Source organism: Elephantulus edwardii, unplaced genomic scaffold (assembly GCF_000299155.1).
Source record: "Elephantulus edwardii isolate Elephantulus edwardi_28Jun2011 unplaced genomic scaffold, EleEdw1.0 scaffold00220, whole genome shotgun sequence".
Classification (NCBI taxonomy): domain Eukaryota; kingdom Metazoa; phylum Chordata; class Mammalia; order Macroscelidea; family Macroscelididae; genus Elephantulus; species Elephantulus edwardii.
The window spans coordinates 3,542,237-3,566,054 of NW_006399970.1; the positions used below are offsets into that span (position 1 = coordinate 3,542,237).

The 23,818-nt window shown below is 43.2% G+C and overlaps 1 protein-coding gene across 1 annotated transcript in view; it reads right to left on the bottom strand.

The window, feature by feature from the left end:
- Positions 1-23,386, bottom strand: part of PDGFRA (platelet-derived growth factor receptor, alpha polypeptide) — a 50,647-nt gene extending 27,261 nt beyond the window's left edge. The window contains exons 1-9 of the mRNA XM_006898089.1: positions 23,332-23,386; positions 20,781-21,092; positions 17,793-18,053; positions 15,322-15,452; positions 11,315-11,486; positions 11,037-11,226; positions 5,512-5,627; positions 4,546-4,672; positions 850-1,043 (exon numbers count right to left, since the gene is read on the bottom strand). Coding sequence (XP_006898151.1) covers positions 850-1,043; positions 4,546-4,672; positions 5,512-5,627; positions 11,037-11,226; positions 11,315-11,486; positions 15,322-15,452; positions 17,793-18,053; positions 20,781-21,092; positions 23,332-23,380 — 1,552 coding nt within the window. The 5' untranslated portion in view covers positions 23,381-23,386. The remainder of the gene's footprint in view (positions 1-849; positions 1,044-4,545; positions 4,673-5,511; positions 5,628-11,036; positions 11,227-11,314; positions 11,487-15,321; positions 15,453-17,792; positions 18,054-20,780; positions 21,093-23,331) is intronic.
- Positions 23,387-23,818: the final 432 nt, after the last annotated feature.

The window sequence follows — 23,818 nt, forward strand, 5'->3', positions numbered from 1 at the left end:
AATAATAATAATAATAAAAAGATGGGAAGTCTCCTCCCGGAAAGATTTACAGCCTCAAGAACCTGAAGGAGGGCTGTGGTGAGTCAGACCTGACTCAATGGCAGTAGTGCAAATGGTTAATATGCTCAGCAGCTAAATGAAAGCCTGGAGGATCCAGTCCACCCAGAGGAACCATGAAAGGAAGGCCTGGTGATCTATTTAGGAAAAAAAAATCAGTCACTGAAAACGCTCTAGAGAGCACAGCTCTACTCTGACACCTGAGGTGCCTATGAGTCAAAGTCAATGCATTCTAAGTTGCAAGGAGCCCAGTAACCTCTACTTTACATATTTTATTACTTTGAGATGTTGAATTTTGTTTATATTCCTTTTAGCTTTCCTTTTTTCCTCCTGAAGGCTTCAACTTGCCTTACTTGTTATCAGGAGTGACAGGATTAGGGGAGCTTCCTTCCCTACACTCTGAGGCTAAGATAAAGAAACCAGGTAGCTCTACTATCAGACAAGTAAGATGTCAAGGGGCCTCGGCAAGATGCGGTTTGAGATCTCAGTCTTTGTAACAGTGAGGTCTGGTGACCTAGTAGGTAAAGTGCTGCATTGCCAACCCAGAGTTATGTGGTTTGAATCCACCACTTCTTCAAAGAAGAAAGATGAGTAATAACCATGTGATTTACAGCCTCTGAAAATCCTCTGGAGAGTCAGCTGTGAGTCAGTTCTTACTTTGATGGAAATGAATTATTTTGCTGTTGAATGACCCCACACATCTGGATTCAAAGCTCCCCCCCCCCCCGTGAGTGACAGGGTCAGCCAATGGTGTAGACAGAACCGAGCTGAGCATTCATCAGAACAACTTACTAGGAGCCACCAGCTTCAATTCCCGGTTCTCAATCCCAAGGGGATTCTTAGCCTGGCATCGAACCGCAATGGTCTCCTCCACTTTGGTGAAGGTCAGTCGGCCCTCTACAGTACTCCTGCCTCGCATGTGGATCTCGGTGATGATGTCTGAGACATTGTTGGCCAAAACTGTCCATGAAGTTTCATTATTACATCTGGAGGGGGAAAGGGCACACAGTCAGACAGTTACTGATGGCAGTGGAGGTGAGAGAAGGCAGCTATGAGAACTTTTTAAACAGGAAGCAATTCTGCCTGTGTCTGCATCTGGGTGTGCTGTGAGTTGAGTTTCTGATTTTGTGTACAGACTGACAGTCAAATTCATGGAAATTATCGATTAATGGATACTGTGATTCTCTAGAGGTTGATGAAAAGTTTTGCAAATATACAGTAACAGCTGAACATTGTGAAAGTAATTTATGCCAAAGAAAAATCCTTAAAAGGACAAGTTTTGTGATATATATATATAATTGTTGCTGATTGCCATCGAGTTGAACACGACTCATAGTGACTGTATGAACAAAAGACCTGAAGCCTTTCTATAACTATTTCTCAAAGTTTATAGAGTGTGCAAAGGTATGCTGTTTAGGAAGTGGATGCCACTTCCGCTTGATTGATAATAGATAGATATTCCAATGTTTAAGATATTTAAAGCTAAACCTAGAAAAAAAGAAAAAAATTCTGTGCATTTTCTCAGTATGCACGCAGAGAGCACAAAGAATATGTAGATAATTAAAAGTAAACTGTTGGGAGCTCTGGTGGCCTAGTGGCAAGAAGATACACTGCAATCCCATAGGTACGCGGTTCAACTCCACTAGATGCTCTGCTGAAGGAGGAGGGGAAATCTCCTCCGGTACCAGTCAGATCTGATTTGATGGTACACATACCGAAAATAATAAAGTTAAAAAAAAACAAAACAAAACACCACGTTAACTGTTTACCAAGAAGACACAGAGCAAGGTCAATAAAATATCACTACAAATCTAATGGCTTTTAACCTATTGCCAAACTGATGATTTTGACTTTAAGGAGATTTAACTACCCTCTCCCCATTAGCCCCCCTTCCGAAAGGCCTGGCACCTTCTTCTCATCCAGGACACTCCTCCTTATCACTCACACTATGTAGAGCACCCCAGGTGTTCTGGGGCAGGAACAGTCTCCTTTCTGAGTCATAAGACCTGCAGTTCAGCTGTCCACTATCCAAGTCCTAGCTCCTCAGGCTGTCGGAGAGGTTATGATTAAGAAGCTCAACCTTTAGAAGAATGAATCAAGGCTGTGGAGCCAGTCAGATGCCATGGGTGGAAGTCTGAATGCACAGTTCATTTGTCCATTTGAGAAGGTTAAGAGAAAGAGGGGAAAGGATGATAACTTCTACACTTAGGAGTCACTGGGGCTCTTATGTATGTTCACAAGCCCTTCTAGTTACATGCATGAATGTGAGCATAGAAGTTTCCTACATAAGAAGTTTGAGTTTAAATTTAGGTGTGGAGTAGTAAAAAATCTCTTGGAACTTCATCATTTTTTCCTATTAGGTAGAAATCCTTTGCAAATCCAATGAAAGACATAGTCCTCTCTACACTGTTCATTCATATGCACAGACACACACAGAGGCACATACTTTCTGTCTCTCTCAAAGGCCTGGCACCCTCTTCTCACCCAGGATATTCAAATGTTCAAAACCTCTTCTTAGAGCTTATGAGCCTGAGGCTAAATAAGAATCACAAACAGCAGAAGGGTCAATGAAGGGGGGATGGTAAATATGTATGGGCGCTTTCTGTATTTTCTGCTCAATAGTTTTGTAAACCTAAAACTTTCCTGAAATAATTAAAGTCTGATAACATTAAATTTAATGTTAAAGATGTTGTTTTGGAAGCCAAACTAATTGCTCAGGAAAACCAAACTAATGGCTCAACTAGCTGAGAACTACACACCACAGCCTACACAACTCTGAGACCAGAAGAACTAGATGGTGCCCGGCTACCACTGCTGTCTACTCTGAGATTACAACAGAGACTGCTGAACAAAGTGGGAGAAAAGGATAGAAAAAGTCAAATTCACAACAAAAGACCAGATTTACTTGTCTGACAGAGCATGGAGGAAACTTCTGACACTACTACAGTCATAACACACCCTTCTGATCTAGAACAGAAGCCATTTTCAGATCTTCAAAGTACCAAGAAGTAACAATGTCAGTCTAGAGACTAAGGTGCACTGGATCTAGGCCATGGTCTTTGCAATTCACTTATTATGCAATTCACTTATTATGCACCAGAGAGCTGGACAGTAACTAAGGATGACAGAAGAAAAATCAATACCTTTGAGTTGTTGAGCTGGAGAAGAATCTTGAACATATCAAGGACAGCCAAGAGAACAAACACACTCTGTCTTAGAGAGGGTGAAATAAAGTTTCTCCTTGTAGGCTAGGATTTTGAAGCTCCATTTCACATACTTTGGGCACATGGCCAGGAGGGACCAGTCATTGGAGAAGGACATCTAAGAAGGGTGGAGGAACAGTGCAGGAAAGGAAGACCTCAGGTAAGATGGAATGACACAGTAACTGGGGTAATGAGGTTAGGTGTGTCGGAGTCAGTGAGACTGATTCATGATAGGGCAGGGTTCAGAGCTGTTGCACATAGGGTCACTCTGAGTTGCAGGCAACCTGATAGCATATAACAACAACAACCTATTAGACAAATAACAGATAAACCTATAAAGTAAGCAATAACACCCTAGAAGAATGTGTCCCTTTAAACAATAAATTCCTTAGAGATCAAAAGAACATTTGTCCACAAGACAAAAAAATGAGAAGGAATATAAAATTCAGACAGAATGAAGTATTCTGGAACTTGGTATAAAGATGGGGAGAATGCCATGACATGGTGAAAACCATAACCAGTGCCATGGAACAATCTATGCACAAATTATCAGAAAATTAACTTGATCTGTTAACTATCAACTAAAACACTATTTGAAAAATTTAAAGAAGAAAAAGTTAAACAGAGTTACCACATAACCCAGCAATTCCACTCCCAAGTCTACAGCCAAGAGAAATGAAAACATGTTTATGCAAAAGCTTGTATATGAATGTTCATAACATCATTATTCATGACAGCCCAAAGGTGGAAATAATCCAGATATGTAACCATACACACACAAAATGAATACTATCCATACACTGGAATATTTTTCAGTCATTGAATGAAATGAAGTGCTAGAATTTTAAAAGCATTATGGTAAGTGAAAGAAGCCAGTCACAAAATACCATATACTAAGTGGTTCCATTTCTATCAGATGTTCATGACAGGCTAATATATAAAGATAGAAATGTTTGTCTAAAGCTATGAGAGGAGAGATGTGAGGTACGAGAGGGTATGGGGTTTCTACGAAAATGTTATAAAACTGGTTGTGGTGATGGTTGCATAACCATATCTATGTAATATACTCCAAACCACTTGAAAGACACAACTTAAAAGGATGAATTTGATGGCATATAAATTCCATCTCAACAAAGCTGTTATAGAGGCGGGGTGGAGTACAGGGGGAGAGAGACAGGCAACAAAAGAAAAGAAAAAACAAAACAAAACACCCTTGACGTCCTTTCTGTCAAAAGAGAAACATTCTGACCACAAAAGAAAAGAAAATAACATCTGGTTTCCATACTTTTTAATATCCTTGCAAATCATCCACTCAATGTCAGGGAGCGGGGTTCCTCCCGCCATGCACATGACAGTCTGTCCCCCGGACGAGCCGTGATGGTCATCAAACAAGTCCACAATGGAGGAGGGAACTGCAAGAGATTGAGAGAAGTCAGAACAGAACGGTTCAGGTCCACTACTCTGGGAACTACAAGTTAGAGGTCTGAGTTCAGCCTTTACCCACATGGCATTGGAGCCTACACATCAAATAACCACCCAAGAAAGGGAGAAAACCAGTTACGTTTGGAATAAGTAACACTCCAGTTTGGAAAGAACCACTCAGTGCAGAGCATTTTCCCCATTTCAGTGTTTGCAGATTTGTGCCCCGTGGCATTTTAAATCTGGAGTGGAAGAAGGTGAGAAGAACCAGAGGGTTTTTTGGCTTAAAGGGAAGGAAGCCTTTATAATTACAGTGTGGGGTTCAAGTAATGGATTTAGCTATAGTATGAAACTGCCTTCTGCCAAAGTGTATTTGTGTAATGTTATTAAATGTTAAAGATTTAAAAACAACAACAACAAAAAATCTGTGATCAAAGAAGTCATGGATATGTGAACGTCAAATCACAAGGTGTTATGTTAGGCATGAACCCATGGAAGACAGCACTAATTTCAGTGAATAGACACGGAACCTGAATGAAAAGAGACTTGTAGAGACCATTAAGGCAGGGACCATGGTACAAGGTCAACAAGGCAAACTAAACAAAAGGCCAAACTGTCTGGACTAACTAAAGGTCATTCGGAGCCAAAGGTCACTCTTTCCAGAATTGAAAGTGTCTGTCTTACTGAGAGATGGGTGCCAAGGAAATACCAGACAGACTGCTCCAGGTTAGTCCAGAACCTTCCAGAATTTCCCAAGCCCCAACTTACCCTCTAAAGTGTTAGACTTCCCACTTTAAACTAATAGTAAGGTGTTGATTCACTTAGGCATTACCTTGTGTTAATAGTTCGAAAGTGTATCTCTTGACTTCATCGCCATTTTGAACTACAACTGTGTAGTGGCCACTGTCTTCTTCCTTCGCGCGGATCAGCTTCAGTTTACTTCGATATCTTAAAAGAGAAGGAATTTTTGTGTCAGCAAATATTAACTAAATAAATGCCAGTTAGTAAGTCATTTATCTTTAATTTAAAAATAATTTTTATAGAAAGTAAAAAAAAGAAACATCTTTTTTATCTCCATCACCTCTTTTCTCAAATTCTCAAAGTATTTTCTACTTTATGATGGTTCAAGATATAGATACATGGTTCTTACAAGAGAAGAGTAAGCACTGTGAGATGAATAATGGTTTACATGGACCCATGAGCTCTGAACAGGGTCAGACTTCTGGATGAGAATAAACCCATGCCACCAACTTCTCCAAATTATTAAGGAGTTGTTGTTGTTGTTGTTGTTGTTGTTGTTGTTGTTGTTGTTGTTGTTATGTGCCATCGGGTTGCTTGCGACTCATAGTGACCCTATGTACAACATCCCTAAACCCTGATCTGTCCTGTGCCAATCGCACCATCTCCAATACACCAATCTCAATTACCCCAGTCACTGAATCAATCCACCTCATGAGGGCCTTCCCCTTCTATGCTGTCCCTCCACCCTCCCAAGCATGATGTCCCTCTCCAAGGACCTCTCTCTCCTTGCAACATGTCCAAAGTATGTTAGATGGAGCCTCAGAATCCTTGCCTCCAAGGAGCAGCCCAGTTTGACCCTTCCCAGGATGAATCTGTTTTCTTTCCTAGCAGTCCATGGTACCCTCAATACTCTTCTCCAGCACCACAGCTCAAAGGCATCAATTCTCCTTCCATCCTCCTTGGTCATTGTCCAACTCTCTGATGCATAACAAGTGATAACAAAGACCATGACTTGTATCAGACACACCTTAGTCTCCAAAGAGACACCATTGCTTTTCAGTACTTTGGAGAGGTCCCTAACAGCAGACTTGCCCATGGCAATACGTCTTCTACTTTCCTGGATACTGGTGCCAAGAGTGTTGACTGTGGAGCCAAGCAAACTAAAGCTGTGAACAATCTCAATCTCTTCACCATCCATCCTGATGCTGCCAATTGGCCCAGTGGTAAGAATCTTTGTCTTCTTGACATTGAGCCTCAATCCATATTGTAGGCTGCATGCAGTCCTTGACCCTCTGCAGCAAGCACTTTAGGTCCTCCTCAGTTTCAGCAAGCAGGGTTGTGACATCTGCATAACGCAGATTGTTAATAGGTCTTCCATCAATCCTAATGCCGCATTTCTCCTCATAGAGCCCAGCCTCCCGGATAATCTGCTCTGCATACAGGTTGAAAAGGTATGGAGACAGGACACATCCCTGGCGTACGCCCTTCCCAATTTTAAACCATGCAGTGTTTCCTTGCTCTGTTCTGACGACTGCCTCTTGGTCCTAGTATAGGTTTCTCATGATGTCAATTTGAGGACTAATGCATGTCTGATTCAGGCCATAGTCTTTCCAATCACTTGCTATGCACCTGAGAGCTGGAGAATGAATAAGGATGACAGATGAAGAATTGACGCCTTTGAGCTGTGGTGTTGGAGAAGAGCAATGAACGTCCAAGAGAACAGTGATATCTTGGAAGGGGTGCAGCTGGAGTGATCTTTGGAGGCAAGAATGATGAGGCTTTGCCTCACATACTTTGGACATGCTGCTAGAAGCTATTCCTTGTAGAAGGTCATGATGCTGGAAAGGGTGCAGAGTCAACGAAGGAGAGGAAGACCCTCAACCAGGTGGATTATCACAGTGACTGCTGCAATGGACTCATGTGTCAGAAAGTATGAGGATAGCACAGGACAGAACAGGGTTCAGATCTTCTGTTCATAGGGTTGCTATGAGTTGCAGCTTACTTGATGGCAGATAACAACTATACAAGTTGTTCAGAAAAGAAAAAAAAAACACCCCAAACCACCAAATTTTAAAGCAATATTTGGTTTCTCCTGTATCTATCATTTAGGCAGGGGGATGGGGAACTGGGTATGCAGAGTGGAGTGAAGCTTTTTACAATGAGTTTTCTTTATGTTTGTTTAAAAAGCATGGAATTTTAACACCTATTCAACAAATAAATTAGAGAATGAATATATTTGCATTCATAATTAAAGGGAACTTTCCCAAAAGATTGCTTCTATTCATTATGACATTTAGTCTTATGCTCACATGTGTATGTCTATGGGTAAACATACATAAATACAGTATGGGCCTAACTGGTGACTCTTCTTAGTAAAATATCACAGTGTGGCCAAATGACCACAGTGGAGAACAAAGGCATTGGTCGTGGACTGAGAAGACTTTGTGTAGTCCTCAAATCCTCTGTGCCTCTATTTCTTTATATATGGCATGGGATAACTATATAAATAGCACAGGTCACTCTGAGAGTTTTTAAGTGAGGCTGTATGCATGGAAGCATTCAGGAGGCTCAATTTGAAGCATTCTGAAAAGATGAAGTCTTCTAGCCGGTGATGCCGAGGCGTGGGGCTCTGTGACGGGAATCCACTGGACTAGGGATCCTCTGGTGCATCCCACTGAGTCTGTAAGGTCACCTGTCTTCTAATTATCAAATGTTCTTATTCCCCTCATCTTCTGTTGATCAAGAAGGCCATGGGTACACTGCCTTTAAGTTCCACAAAGCCAGGGAACACATCCATCATGTCATCCTTGTGTGCCCAAAAACACAAGAGGAATTAAAATATATATGTGCTGAAGGGAGTTTGCAGTCCTTCAACAAGAAGCTTTCCAGACCCTAGGCGGTAACCTTGTCCTCTCATTAACACTGTTTTATGACTTGTAGGCCATAGTAACGACAGGGTTTGAAATGTTAGCTGTGCTGGAAATACCCTACTCTCTTCTTCTTAACAGTCTACTAGAAAGTTCAGTCCTGCCCACATCTTTGCACATATTTATTTCAGGTCATCAGATGGCATTCCAGATTCAGTACTCCATCTCCTTTTTAATCACTATTCTATTCAAACCGTACAATTCATTTTCTCATCTGTTGCTGCATAAGTGCTCATGGAATTTAGTACAGAAAAAAAAAAGAAAGTAAATCCTGAGGTCAAGTGAGCTCTTCTGTTCTTCCCTTTTCTGGCTTTCATATTTTTGGAGTGATTTTTCAGGATGGCTGGGCCCTCCATTATGTACTTTCTGACTCTTGGATTCTAATCATGGCTTAAATCTGCAAGACCCTCTGCAATCGCATCTGACCTAATTCCCAGCCTTCAGGACATAAAGCATTGTTGATCCTACCTTACAGAGTCAGTGGTGACTCAAATCTCCACCAGCAGTTAAGATGTAGAGAGCAGTTTATGGGCACAGAGAAAGAGGAATGAGATCTAGCCCAACGATCACATGCCTCTCACCTAAACAAGCTTAACCAAGCTCTAGTCTCACAACACAGGCCTTGACCGCTGGGCAAGTGAGCATCAGATTGAACGATGCCTCATTTCATGGCAGTGTATATGATAAACTTACCACGGCAGCTGGAATCATCACACTTGTCCTACTCTCAACACGGATAATGGACATCAAAGAAGACAGATTCAGTACGAGTACATTCAATCTTGCCCTCTTTTTTCCATTCCTAGTTGGATCCATAAACTGGGTTTTACAAAGGGTAAGGGCTTTTCAACTGTGTCTCTTATAGGGTTATCATTAAATGTTAGTCCACAGGGGGTTGAGCTGCTAACTCAAAGGTCATGCCTCTTGGGTGGCTGAAATCCACCAGAGGCTTTGCAGGAGAAAACATGAGCAATTTCCACTTGTATTATTTACAGCCCTGAACACCCAATGGATGGCCAGCTACAAGTCAGTTCCGATTTGATGGCAGTGAGTTTAAGTTTTTGGGTGCCCTAGTGGCCACAGCGGGGAAAGGATGGACAATGTCCTCCTGTGTGATTACTGCCTCTGAAAACCTGCTGGAGGTTCAGCTAGGAGTTGGTTCTGACTCAATGATACACAACAACAATACTAGTGGCAAGAAGCTGCACTACCATCCTCGAAAGCATGTAGTTTGAGACCAGCAGCTGCTCCACGGGAGAAGGATGGGCACTCTCCTCCCATGCGATTAACTGCCTCTGGAAAGCCACCAGAGAGTCAGCTATGGGTCAGTTCCAGCTCAGTGGTACTCAACAACCACCGTTCAAGAGCTCTATAGTAAGGAGTTGTGCTGCCAACCCAAAACAGGTGGTCCAAACCCAACAGTTGCTCTGAGGCAGAAAGATGGGCAATCACCTCTTACGTAATTTGCAATAGAGCCTCTGAAAGCCTGCTAGGGGCTCAGCTACAGGTTTGTGTCAATTCTACAGCACTGAGGTTTTTAAGCGTTTTTGTTTGTTATGATTAGGGAGCTCTGGAGGCGTAATCCACAGAGAGTTGCTCTGCTAATTCAAAGGCCAGATGCCTCTGGTGGCCAGAATCTACCATCATCAGCGCCAAGGGAGAACTATAGGCAGTCCTCACCGGTGTGATTTATAACCTAGGAAACGCATTCAGGGATGAGCTGCAAGTCAGTTCTGAGTTTTTTAGTTTGACTTGTTGTTGTCGATGTTGATGCTATGTGCCATCGAGTTGCTTGTGACTCAAAGTGATCCTATGTACAACAGACTTGAAACCTGCTCTATCCTGTGCCAATTTTAATGTCTCTGACACACCTACCCTCATTACCCCAATCACAGTATCAATCCATCTCATAAATGGTCTCCCTCTCTTTCTCTATCCCCCCACCCTTCCAAGCATGATGCCCCTCTCCAAGGACAGGTCCCTCCTTATAACATGCCCAAAGTATGTCATATGAAGACTCAGAATCCTTGCCTCCAAGGAGCAGCCTGGATTTACCCTCTCTACAATGAACCTGTTTGTTCTCTTGACAGCCCATGATATATTCAACATTCTTCTCTAGCACCACAGCTCAAAGGCTACGATCATTCCTCACCATTGTCCAGCTCTCTGATGCATAGCAAGCAACTGCAAAGATTTAGGTCTGAATCAGGCACGCCTTAGTCTCCAGACTGACATCGTTGCCCTTCAGTACTCTGGAGAGGTCCCTGACAGCTGACTTTCACAATGCAATTCATCTCTTGATTTCCTAGCTGCTGGTACTGAAAGTACTGATTGTGGAGCCAATCACACTAAAGCTGTTAACAATCTCAATCTCTTCATTATCTATCACAATGCTGCCAATTGGCCCTGTGGTGAGAATCTTTCTTTTCTTGATATTGAGCTTCAATTCATATTAAAGACTAAAGTACTTGATCTTCTGCAGCAATTGCTTTAGGTTATCCTCAGTATCAGCTACTTTTACCAAATTGCAATGTTATAATTAAAGAAACCTGACTTCAAAATTTCTGAACACAAATCATTACACTTTCTGAACTAGCTTTATTCTGGGTTCTAAGACAAACACACATCTCTATATATTCAGGATCATACAATAAGAAGAATTTAAACATGAGGAAAAGTGTCTCTTTACCTTGTCTCCTGAATCCTCTCCACATCAGTGGTGATCTCGGTCAAGTTTTCAATCAGCGTCAGGTTGTCCTTCAGCCAGAAAATCCTAGGTGGCGGGTAGGCCTGGATGTTCACCACAAAATGCTTGACTTCATGCAGGTTGACAGCTTCCAACTGGCTGAAGTTGGGTTCGATTTCAATGAACCCTTTCTCTGCACAGGGAGAAGTTTCCATTAAATAATGCTGAGTTAGGAGTGGACCTCAACCAAGGTAACTGGGAGTGTAGAAGGCAGAGCGTACCATGGACAGAAATGGTGACTTTCTTCATCTCCTTGACCTCCCTGGTGGCGTGACGGGCGGCACATTTGTAATCTCCACTGTCTTTCACTGTGGCCTCAGGGACTGTCAAGGTGTACACTAGTTTGATGAATGGAACTTTGATTTCTTCGAGCATTGTGATGCCTTTGCCTTTCTGCAGCAGAAGAGGAGGAAAACCAACATTTAGGAAGCTAGCTACTAAGGCGCATGGTTCAAATCCACCAGATGCTCCACAGTAAAAGGAAGGGCAGTCTCATCCCATGCAATTCACTGCCTCTGAAACCTGCTGGTGGGTCATCTGTGGTTCAGTTCCTGCTCGATGGGAAGCAACAACCAAAAGGCTACTCTTTTGTTGCATGACTAAAATTGTTTTAGAAGACTCTGTAATGACATAGGAAGGAGCCTGTTCTATACCACTGAGGAACAAAAACAAGTAACAATACCTACTAGCTAATAAACATATGTACAGTTGTGAGCCTCATAATTCTCTACTGTAAAATCCGGAGAGATAAATTATGTCCAAGAGTATTTAAGGCACTTGTCATTATATAGAAAGGAATTGGCAGATACAGAGGAATTTAAAGAAATAACATATGAGCAAGAGCCTATGATGATGAAGGAAGAAGTTCAAGCTGCTTTGAAGGAAATAGCAAAAAATAAAGCCCCAGGAATAGATGGTATACCAATTGAAGTATTTCAGATAACAGATGTTGCCCTGGATGTGCTCACCAAGCTGTGCCAAGAAATCTGGAGAGCAACCACTTGGCCAACTGACTGGAAGAGATCTATATTTGTTCCCATTCCAAAGAAAGGTGACCCAACTGAGTGTGGAAACTACAGAACAGTGTCATTGATTTCACATGCAAGCAAGATTCTGCTGAAGATCATCCAAAAACGATTAGAACAGCACATCAGCAGAGAACTGCCGGAAGTCCAGGCTGGGTTTAGAAGGGGTCGTGGTACTAGGGATATTGTTGCTGATGTTAGATGGATCTTGGCTGAAAGCAGGGAATACCAGAAGAATGTCTATCTGTGTTTCATTGACTATGCAAAGGCATTTGACTGTGTGGATCATAACAAACTGTGGCTGACTCTGAGAAGAATGGGAATCCCAGAACATTTAATTGTGCTAATACGAAACCTATACTTGGACCAAGAGGCAGTAATCAGAACAGAGCAGGGTAACACTGCATGGTTCAAAATAGGGAAGGGTGTACGTCAGGGATGCATCCTGTCTCCATACCTTTTCAACATGTATGCAGAGCAGATTATCCGAGAGGCTGGGCTCTATGAGGAGAATTGTGGCATCAGGATTGGTGGAAGATCTATTAACAATCTCTGTTATGCAGATGACACAACCTTGCTTGCTGAAACTGAGGAGGACCTCATGCACTTGCTGCGAAGAGTCAAGGACTGCAGCCTTCAGTATGGACTAAGGCTCAACGTCAAGAAGACAAAGATTCTCGCCACTGGACCAATTGGCAGCGTCAGGATGGATGACGAAGAGATTGAGAGTGTTCACAGCTTCACTTTGCTCGGCTCCACAGTCAACACTCTTGGTACCAGCAGTCAGGAAATCAAAAAGTGTATCGCGATGGGAAAGTCTGCCGTTAGGGACCTCTCAAAGGTACTCAGGAGCAACAGTGTCTCTCTGGAGACTAAGGTGCGCCTGATACAGGTCATGGTCTTTGCAATCGCTTGTTATGCATCAGAGAGTTGGACAATGACTAGGGAGGACAGAAGGAGAGTGGATGCTTTTGAGCTGTGGTGCTGGAGAAGGGTACTGAATGTACCATGGACTGCCAGGAAAACAAACAGATCCATCTTGGAGAGGATTAAACCAAGCTGCTCCTTGGAGGCAAGGATTCTGGGGCTTCGTCTGACATACTTTGGACATGTTGCCAGGAGGGACGGGTCCTTGGAGAGGAACATCATGCTTGGGAGGGTGGGGGGACAGCGCAGGAGGGGAAGACCCTCTATGAGATGGATTGATTCGGTGACTGGGGTAATCGGGATGGGTGTGTCAGAGGCGGTGCAGTTGGCGCAGGATAGAGCAGGATTTAGAGCTGTTGTGCATAGGGTCGCTATGAGTCGGAAACGACTCGATGGCACATAACAACAACAACAACAACCACTCCAAAATATTAACCATGGTGTTTTAAGAAGCTTGGCCTTCCTGTTTTCCCATATTTTACAGGGTTTCAACAATAAACCTATCTTACTTTTATAATGAAGACTCAGGGGAGTTGTTTTAAAAACAGTATTTTGACTATTAACATCTGGGCTAAATGGCATCATGTTCTTTGGTTTGGAAGAAAAGGTCTATCGTCAATGAATGGGAAATAAAAGTTTATGTTTTAAAGATGAAAGGAAATCAAATATGAACAACAAAAACAAATTCTGGTTGAAGCAGGATATACACATACTGAACAGTGACGATCTCTTCATTGCATGCACTTTATAAAGAACTATGTAAAATGCTCAACTGCAAGCCTATTGCCTCAGAAAGAAAGGAGGAATGGCAGTGAAAGAATGAGAAAAGGCAAATGAGTAAAAGAAGGAAGAGACATTAATAACAGCAGAGAAAACTATGAGAGCAATAGAGAAAGAAGAAAGTTACAAGTGAAGAGCAAAGGGGGAACTTTTTATCTAGCTTCACTTTGCAAAGAGGCTACTTATTAATTCTTTCCTACACATAGTTTTGACTGAGCTCTCATGACCTAGTGGGTAAGGAGTTGTGCTTCAAACCCAAAGGTAGTTCCGATCCACCAACGGTTGTTCAGGAGGAAGATGGGCAATCTCTTCCTGTGCAACTGAGCCGCTAGAAACCCTCTGCTGGGTCAGCTGTGAGCTGCTTCAGAATGGAAGGTACAAAATACCACCAACACAAAGGTTTTGTTAATGTTGTTCTTCCATATACTTCACTTGGAATTGACTCATAGCTGACCCTCCAGCAGGTTTTTAGAGGCTGCAAATCTCACAGGAGGAGATGCTCAGGCTGTAAACTCATAGGAAGAGATTCTCAGTCTTTTTCCCATGGTACAGCTGGTGGATTCAAAGTGCCTGCCTTTAGGTTGGCAGTGCAACTCCTGACCCACCAAGCCACCAGCACTCCCTCAGCACAATAAGTAATAATAATGAGTGAGAAATTCTGGACTCTGCAGTGGCTAAGAGACGCAGGGAGAGACTCAGTTTCTCTCTCGTTCTGAGCAGGCACCTGTCGTTAGCACAACGCTATAGGCTTAGGAAGCATCACTGAATCTCTGCTGAATGACAAAAGCAAAGACTGCTCATTGCAGGTGGGTCAAGACAAGAAAAAGCAGGCAGGTCGGGGGCAGAATGAGAACTCACAGTAGCCGGGATACTGAGGATTCAGAAAAAGGAGAGACGAGATGAGCACAATCACATGCCTAAAAACCCAAAGGGTGGCCAAGCTAAGAACATGAGATGTAAGCAGTGTCTCAGCAATCAGAACATTTTACAATCCACTGATCTTGTAGGGCGCTCTGGTGGCCTAGTCCATAGGGAACTGTGCTGTTAACCCAAAGGCCTTGTGCCTCTGGCAGTTCAAATCCACCAGCCACTCCGCAAAGAAAAGAAATGAACAATTCCCTCCTGAGCAGTTTTCAGCTTTGGAAACTTTGCTTCTAAGAAGCACCCTGGGCGAGCTCTGGTGGCCTAGTGGCAGGAAACTGCACTGTAATCCCAGAAGTGCACAGTTCAAATCCACCAGATGCTCTGCTGAAGAAGGAGGAACAGTCGCCTCCTGTACCAGTCAGATCCAATTTGACGGTACACGCATATAAAAAAAAAACAAAAAAAAAAAAAAGAAGCACCCTGGTTGCGTTATGTCCAAGAAAGACAGATTTATGTCCATTCTAGAGACAGGCATTAAGGTCAAGTGATGTTCCCCATCAATGACAGATGCTCCTGGAATATGTGCCTTTTGAACCTCTTTACACACAGGGATGAGCCTCGAAGGTACCTACCATTTCTCCTGGGTAAGTCCACTGCAGGTCGACCACCTCATTGTTAAAGACTGCACACGTGACCACAATGGTCTCCCCCGCCTTATACACGGTCTTAATAGCTTCCATTTCCAGGTCAAGGTCTGATGTTGCTATTAAAGCAAACAAACAAACAAGCATACGAACCTAAATAACCACTGCATATTTAGAATCTAATAAGATTTTTAGTTTTATTGTTTTTAATAGAAAATGAATTCTCTTTCTGTGTGTGAGAGTGTGTGTGTGTGTGTGTGTGTGTGTGTGGTGTGTAATAATAAGCAAGCCACTTTGTTCAAGACAAAAGTTTTGCTATCTTGAAATCTTTAATTCTGAGTGGTGTACTCAATCTGGCACGTTCTTGTTAACACAGAAATAGCTCTGGTGGTGTCACTGGGAGTCGCCCTGCTGACCCAAAGGTGGTATCTCCATGGTGGTTCAAATGCACCAGCAGTGCTATGGAGAAAGACCGGTAATCTCCTCTCTTGAGGTTTACGGCCTCGGAAAACCTGCTGTAAGAACAGCTATGACTCCACAACAAGGAGCTATACCAGAGTTCCTGGTGGTGCAAAAGATTCTCCCAGTGAACTGCTCAATCTGAATACACTCAGAGGCATCTGGCAGAAAAAAAGGCCTGCACATCCACTTCTAAAACTCAGCCACTGAAACCCCTGTGGAGGACAGTTCTGCTGCCACACGTGGGGTTCCTGGGAGTTGGAGTTAACCTGACAGCAAGTGATGTGTTTATGTATAATGCGGAGACACGAAAAGCAGCAACAATCAGTCCCGTGCAACTGAACACTCTCCTCTGAACACTTGGACCAGTGTGGCTTTCTTGCTTTGTAATCACTTCCAATGATGCATGTCTGCACTGATTCAATAAGTTAACCTTTACTGGGTGGAACTCTTTGAAGGTCCTTTTGTCCTACTCTACCAGTTATTCTCCTCTTTTCTCTCATTCTACTTCCTGGTTACCATCACTACTTTCCCAGAACTTAACCCAGAGCCTGAGACAAAATGAGCCCTTACTAACACCAACAACAGCACAGTCTTTCTGTTGCATGCCTGCACGTGCATGCAGGAAGTGGTCAATAAACAGATATTGACCTGAACATGCGTTATACTTGGTCATTCACACTCACCGTGCACATCAAAAGGATGGCATCGACACCTCTAAGCTTCTCTCAGAAGCAAAACTACTTGCCTTAAGTTACTAAAATTAATCCAGGCATCCAACCCCCATGGATGTGTATCTGTATTTAGGACGTCAGCACGTAACAACAACAACAACAACATGGTCAGGAAGCAGGAGTGGCATCCACTTCCTACACAACATGCTCCTGGTAACTCCATGAACTTTGAGAAATTACAGTAGTTATAGAAAGGCTTCTAGTCTTAGTTCATAAGGTCACTATGAGTTGTACTTGACTTGACAACAATCAACAATAACATGGTCAGGAAGGGTGGAGAGTCGGAGAAGGAGAGGAAGATCCTCAACCAGGTGGATTGACACTGTGACTGCTGCAATGGGCTCTTGTGTGTCAGGGAGTGTGAGGATGGCACAGGATAGAATAGGGTTCAGATTTTTTGTTCATAGGGTCATTATGAGTCATACTTGACTCAATGGCACCTAACAACAACAACAAAATGGTTAGGAATCTTTGGTCTCTATGATGTCAGTTTGAGGTCTAAGGTGCATCTAATTCAGGCCATGGTCTTCTCAGTCACTTGCTATGTATCTGTGAGCTGGACAATGACTCAGAATTACAAAAGAAAAATTGGTGCCTTTGAACTATGGTGTTAGAGAAGAGTGCTGAAGACTATCAAAAGAACTAACAGGTATGTCTTAGAGAAGGTGCATCTAGACTGCTCCTTGGAGACAAAGATGATAAAGCTTCATCTCACATATTTTGGGTATGTTGCTAGGAGAGGTTATTCTTTGAAGAGAGACATCACGCTTGGAGACATGGAGGAGTTGCAAAGACAAAGAAGACCCTCAACCATGTGGGGTGACACAGTGACTGCAGCAATGGGCTTGAGTGGGTCAGAGATGGTGAGGACGGCACAGGATAGGACAGGGTTCAGATCGGTTATTCATAGGATCACTATGAGTTGTACTCAACTCAGTGACACTAAACATAATGTGAATGTGAGAAGATGCTTATGGAAGAAAATAATTCCTTACAGTGTCAACTGTAAGTCAACTGATGAAACATGAAGTCATACAGAAGTAGGGAAGTTTTTATGCCTTTAATCATTTTAAGCACCATATTATTATAGCCCCAAAGGTCAGCCTAACATTGTCTGGTGAAGGGAGGGTCCTAAGTTCCCAAATCGGAATTCAAATTTTCCACCACAAGTGACTGTGATCTTTGCAATAGTACGCACATCTGATTTTTTGTATTATTTTTTGGCCTGCTGATCTTGTTTAAGAAAAGGAGAGGAGATGAGAGTACCTTTTAAAGCATACACATTAACAGGAATGGTCTGAAATGTCTTCCCCATGATGGTAGCTTCACAGACATAGGGCCCCAAGGTGTAAGAGACATTAAAGCCATATTTGCTGTCATAGGTGGCCGGAACCACCATGCTGCCACTGCGCAAGGTGACAGGCGTGTTGGGGTCGGTTGTGCGGCAGGGAATGATGGCAGAATCATCCTCTTCTGCGATGACTAAGCTATCTGTCATTCCCAGAGGAACAAAGGGTACATCAGGGTCTGTGAATGTTTAAAAAACAAACAACAAAACATAATTTATTAGACATTTATTTTACCTTGACACATACATCCAAGAACCCTAGTGGCACCACAGTCAAACCAATCAATGACTAACAAGAAGTCAGACATGAGAAGCCTCTAAAAACTTCAGGAGAGAAAAACGAGGCAGCCTGAGCACATAAAGGTTTACAGCTTTAGAAGCCCTCTTGGACTGTGCTAGTCTAAGCTGGAAATGACTGCATGGCAGTGGGCTTGACGTTTTGGGTTGCACGCAGAGCCAGAAAAAACCATCACAATCAGCACTGGTCTGATTAGGTGTAAACCTTATCTTTATCACATCTCCTGGCATTTCCTGAGTACCTCACGATACCTCTTCAATGTACCATTCCCCACATAGTAGATGATAGATCTGTCTTGATGCAAAATAGCCAATCCTGATTCTTTTCAGCTCTCTGATGCCCAGGTTATCGATCTTTATGTGTTTCATATCTTTAAAATTTCCAATTTTCCTAGATTCATGCTTCCTATGTTCTTATTATTAATGGATGCCAGGGGTTGTTTCTCCTCATTCTGAGCCGTACAATGTTCACAAATAAAGCGTCTTCATTGGCTGAAAGCTTTACTCCATCAATGCCATTAAGGTAGATTCTACTTTGTTCAAGATAGCTCTTTCCCAGTCCTAGAGAATGCCTTCCTCTCACCCAAGGGACTCACCTTCTAGTATCATATCAGAAAATGTTCTACTACTAGTCACAGGGTTTTCAAGGGCGTATTATTTCAGAAGCTGGTGGTCAAGCCCAATTTCCTAGCCTCTCTCAGTATGGAAGCTCCTTCGAAGCCTGCCAACCACAGTGACCCTGTTGATAGTTGAAATACTGACAGTGTAGTTTTCAGAATCACAGCAACACCAATGTTTAAAAATAACAAATGAACGGAAACCTTCCTCTAATCACTGCAGTGTAACTGTCCAAAGGTATTGCTTCTGAAGTTCATCACAGATGTTCCACCAATGCCATGTCTCCTCACCACCCACCCCACTCAGGGCTGCTTCCTGATAATGACTGAGTGGAGAGGGCTCTAAGGAAGGCCCTTCCTAGAAGACCTTGTGGATGACAACAGTCATCCTCTCTGGGTTCTGGATTTGCCTGGTCTTACTTACCCTGAACAGCAGCAAGTGCTTCCACCCCACCCTTCATCCCTCTCTGCTTCACTCAGCAACACACTTGCAATGCAGGCCTTCTCATTTTCTCTCATAGGTCTTTTCCTCTAATAAATCTCCTGCATGCATGCTTCATCTCTAAGTTCATGCATAATATAAACACTTGCCTGCTAGCCCAAGGGATGGAAGTTCAAGTCCAGATTTGGTGCCTTAGGAAAAAACCCTGATGTTTCATTCCTGGAAAACCAGGAACACTCTGCAAAACACAGTTCTACTCTGGCACACATAGTATCAACCTAAGTTGCATCAACTCTCTGTTGCTGTTGCTGTTGCTATGTTCTAGCGAGTCAAGCGAGTTTTCAGAGGCAGTAAATCGTATAGTTGTTGTGTACCACTGGAGGGTCAGCTATGGGTTGGTTCTGACAGTTAGTCACAAGGGAGGAGACTGCCCATCCTTCTCCTGTAAAGGAACTGGTGGCCTCAAACTGCTTGCCTTCGCGATTGCAGCCGTTTCATGCCACTAGACCTCCAGAGCTCTCTACAATGGTAATTATTGTTATAAAATGAAGCAGGAAGTAATTACTGTCTGAAAACCAATTTTAAAAAGGGGAAAAAGCCTGCAAACTCATCAAGAGTAAATATATATTTATAATGAATCCAGCATATAGTTACCATGGTTTTATCAAACAACTATAATGAACTGCAATTCCACAATGAGGCCTACCTAACTAACATGTGCCTACTTAATATTCTGGGGAAGGTAGAGGATGAGCAAAAGAGAGGAAGACCCTCCACAAGATGAACCGGCAGAGCGACGACCACAGTGCACTGGAGCATGGTGGAGATTGTGTGGATGGTGCCAGATAAGGCAAGGTTCAGATCTGGTGTTCAGAGGGTCACGGTGAGCTGTGGTCAGCTCGACAGCACCTAGCAACAATGACTATAGCACTTAACACAGTGTTTAAGTGCTTGACCCACAGAAAACGCACAGTCCTCACTTGCCAAACATAACCAAACTGAATACAAATGAATCTGTTTCAGATTTCCACACCCTCCCCAATATCCCTGCCAAGGGACATGAGATCATAAAAATGAATTCCAAAAAGTAAGACAGCTCGAAGAGTTGACAACAAACATCTCTTGATAAAAAGATTACAAATAGTATTTCATTTTGTATACCTTCTTTTTCAAAATATGTTTTTTATTATACTGACTTATTTACAAAGTTTGAACTGAATACATTGTTTTTTACATCAGATCTTTCCCATTTGTCTCTTGTATCTTCCAAATCTACTATAAACCTTAAGGGAGCTCTCGGAGCCTGGTTGGCATTAAGTTTACATCCACCTCAGGGCTCAAACCTACCAGCTGCTGCTCAGAAGAAAGATAGGCATTCTCCTCCTGGGCAATTTATAGCCTCAGAAAACCCACCAGAGGGTTCTGACCCAATAGCAACAAGCCTTGACTATAAAACTTTGAGTTTTCACCTTAAATATTTAGTGGGATTAGCATATGAGAGGTGGAAGTCACAGACATATACACCTGGCCGGAGGGCCCTACCCACTCACCTGGCACGTAGATATAAATGCGCCTGCCTTCAATGTCGCTGTCTTCCTTCTGAGTGTGGTTGTAATAGCAAATGTACCATCCCGTCTGGGCTGCTGAGGCCCCAGTCACTTCCAGGACTTTCACCAAAAGGCCACTGTTGTTCTCCTCAGTTCGGATTTCGACGTTGTCATCTTCAGACTCAGGGTACTGCCAGCTCACTTCGCTCTCCCCAGAACAGGTCAGAGAAAAGGATGAATTCAGCTGCACAACCTTCTCATTTTCATTCGGGAGGATGGTGGGCAAGGAGAGCTGGCAGAGTATCAGGCCGGGCCCTGGAAAAGGAAACACGCTCTGAATAGGATGTGGCCACAAGGGAAGGTCTCATCCAGAGAAATGAGAGGAGCAATAGAAGCCGCTCCTCGGAACAATGACAGGATCTATGCAAAAATCCGTTAGCCTGGGTGCCTATGAAAGGCCCCCCATTATAAGAGCCACTGCATCTGCTGAGCGAGCTCAGCAAAGGCTCCAGAAGCCACAAAAGGCCCCCTCATAGGCACCCCATCATCACTCCTCCAGGCACTCAAACGAGTCGAGGATGTCTGACTCCAATTCCATATTTCAGACTCTTATGTGTAACCATAAAATATCGCAGGAAGACCCAGGCTTCAGCACATATGGCAGCTTTACTGCCGCGTTCCCTGCAGAGTTTTCTCTCAGTGACTAACAGGAGGGGCGCCCAGAGGAGCAGGCTGCAGGGACAAAGCACAAACAAGGCCAATTTGTGCTTCAAACAACACCTCTCCCATTTCTGGCCACACTCTCTGGCGAGCCTGATCTCTTTAATGAGCCCCTCCCCCCCAACACCACAGTGGGGGTCCTGTGGGTTTGCATATTTTTAAAAAACAGTAAGTCTTTTTGAAAAGCAATTCCATTTAGGATGAAAACTCCAAGTTAACTGTAGAACTTGAAATTTCAGTCTCATTCTCCTCTCTTGTAAACGTGACATGACGGCTTATTTAATTGTTGAGTAATGGTCTCGATTATTCCCTGCAGCCTGTTGTGGGAATCATGTCCAGCTCCGACCACTGACTACTGCTATCCCTGCAGCATGTTAGGACAGAAGCTCTTATTGATGTAGATGGGGTTTATACAATCAGTGGATAGCTCACTGCCTTCAAGTCAGAACAAACTCTTAGCTGATCCCTCCATCCCCACGCCAAGAGGCAGTAAAATGTTTCCACAGGAAACTCCATCTTTCTCCTATCAGGTAGATAGTGGATTCGAACTGCCTGGCTCTGGATTGACAGCACAATTCCTTACCCAGTAGGGCACAAGAGCTCCCTTAGTGGAGTTTAGAGCAGTAAGTTCTTGATCTGGTTCAAACCCACCATACCTAGGCAGATAAGATCTGAAGACATTAACTAATGTGTAACTAAGGGCTACCCTAATTTCTCAGGTTGGAAAAGTACTGCTTTCATGTTGAATATCTGTAATGAACTAGTACCTGGGTGAAATCTGTGACATTCCAGTAACTATTGAACTCTGATGGCACCCTGCTGGTGGGAAAGGGTTAATAAGTCAAACATCTGTCTGTCAATTAGATTCCAAGGAAAAGCGTGACTCTGAGATTTGCAAGCAATTTAAGCATCTTCCACTTAACACTAGTATGGTTTCCTATTATTTTTTTCCCTTGACCGTTTCAGAATTCATCTGATCCACTTCTGCAAACCTGTATCCCAGGAAAAAGAAGAGAGTTGTGGGAGAATCCGGACCATACTAACACTAGGGAGTTCTGGTGACCTAGAGGTTAAGGAGTTGCGCTGCCAACCCAGAGGCAGGTAAGTTCAAATTTACCAGCTGTTCCTTGGGAGAAAGTTGGACAATCTCCTCCCATGCAATTTACTATTTCTGCAAATCCACTAAAGGGTCAGCTATGAGTTGGTTACCACTCACAGCAAAGAGTTATTTAATTACTTGTGGAATATTTCCTCGTCAATATACATACATAAAAACTGCCACAGGAGGGCGCTCTTCCAAAAGCATGAGTGCAAAGCATTGAAAGTCCCTTGAAAAGTTTGTGATCAAGCTAGTCAACTGTAACTTTCTGGTTCTCTTTGCTTTTTTTTTTCTGTCTACACAGAGCTGTGGTGTTGGAGAAGGGCAATGAACATCCCATGGACAGCCAAGAGAATGAACAGATAAGTCTCGGAGAGGGTACAGCCGGATTTCTCTTTGGAGGCCAGGATGATGAGGCTTCACCTCACATACATTGGGCATGTTGCAAGGAGTGGAGAAGGACATGATGCTGGGAAGGGTGGAGGGTCGGTGAAGGAGAGGAAGACCCTCAGCTCGGTGGACTGACACAGTGACTGCTGATTGGGCTCTTGTGTGTCAGGAAGTGTGAGGATGGCGCTGTTAGAACAGGGTTCAGATCTTTGGCTCATAGGGTCGCTACTGTCGAGTCACACTTGACTCGGTGGCACCTAACAACATAAGCCACTGAGGTGCTCAGATCTTAGAAAGCAAGGGCTTCCCCAGAACAATGAACTCAGAGAGGGCTGAGACTCCTACCTGTGAAGAGATAGCCTAGGACGAGGAAGGCCCGCTGGGAAGTCCCCATCGTTCCAGCAAACTGAAAAGCCAAACAGAAAACAGTATTAGCCTATAAAACCACCTATGAGTTAGGTCTCTTTGTGCTTTGCACCATAGGAAGTATTTAGAGGATCTTTTTCATTCCAAAATGTCTCTGTTTAATGTGTGTAGCTTAAACACACATTAAAGTGAGATGCTCAGGAACATGAGAAGCGTAATTAACGCCAATAAAGCATGCATATGGAGACTGGGGAAGTGTCAACAGCTTTGTTATTTATGTATTTACCACATTAAAAACAAATGACAGTAAAAATCATTAAGATGTGTAAGAAAGAACCAGATCATCGGGTGGAGCCCCAAAATCATGTGACGCTGAAAACCGTTTGCGATTACAGGCCGCTTTCAAATTCTGAAAAGCACATGTTTATAGCTTTGGAGCATGGCCAAGCAAACAGGTCCATTTAGA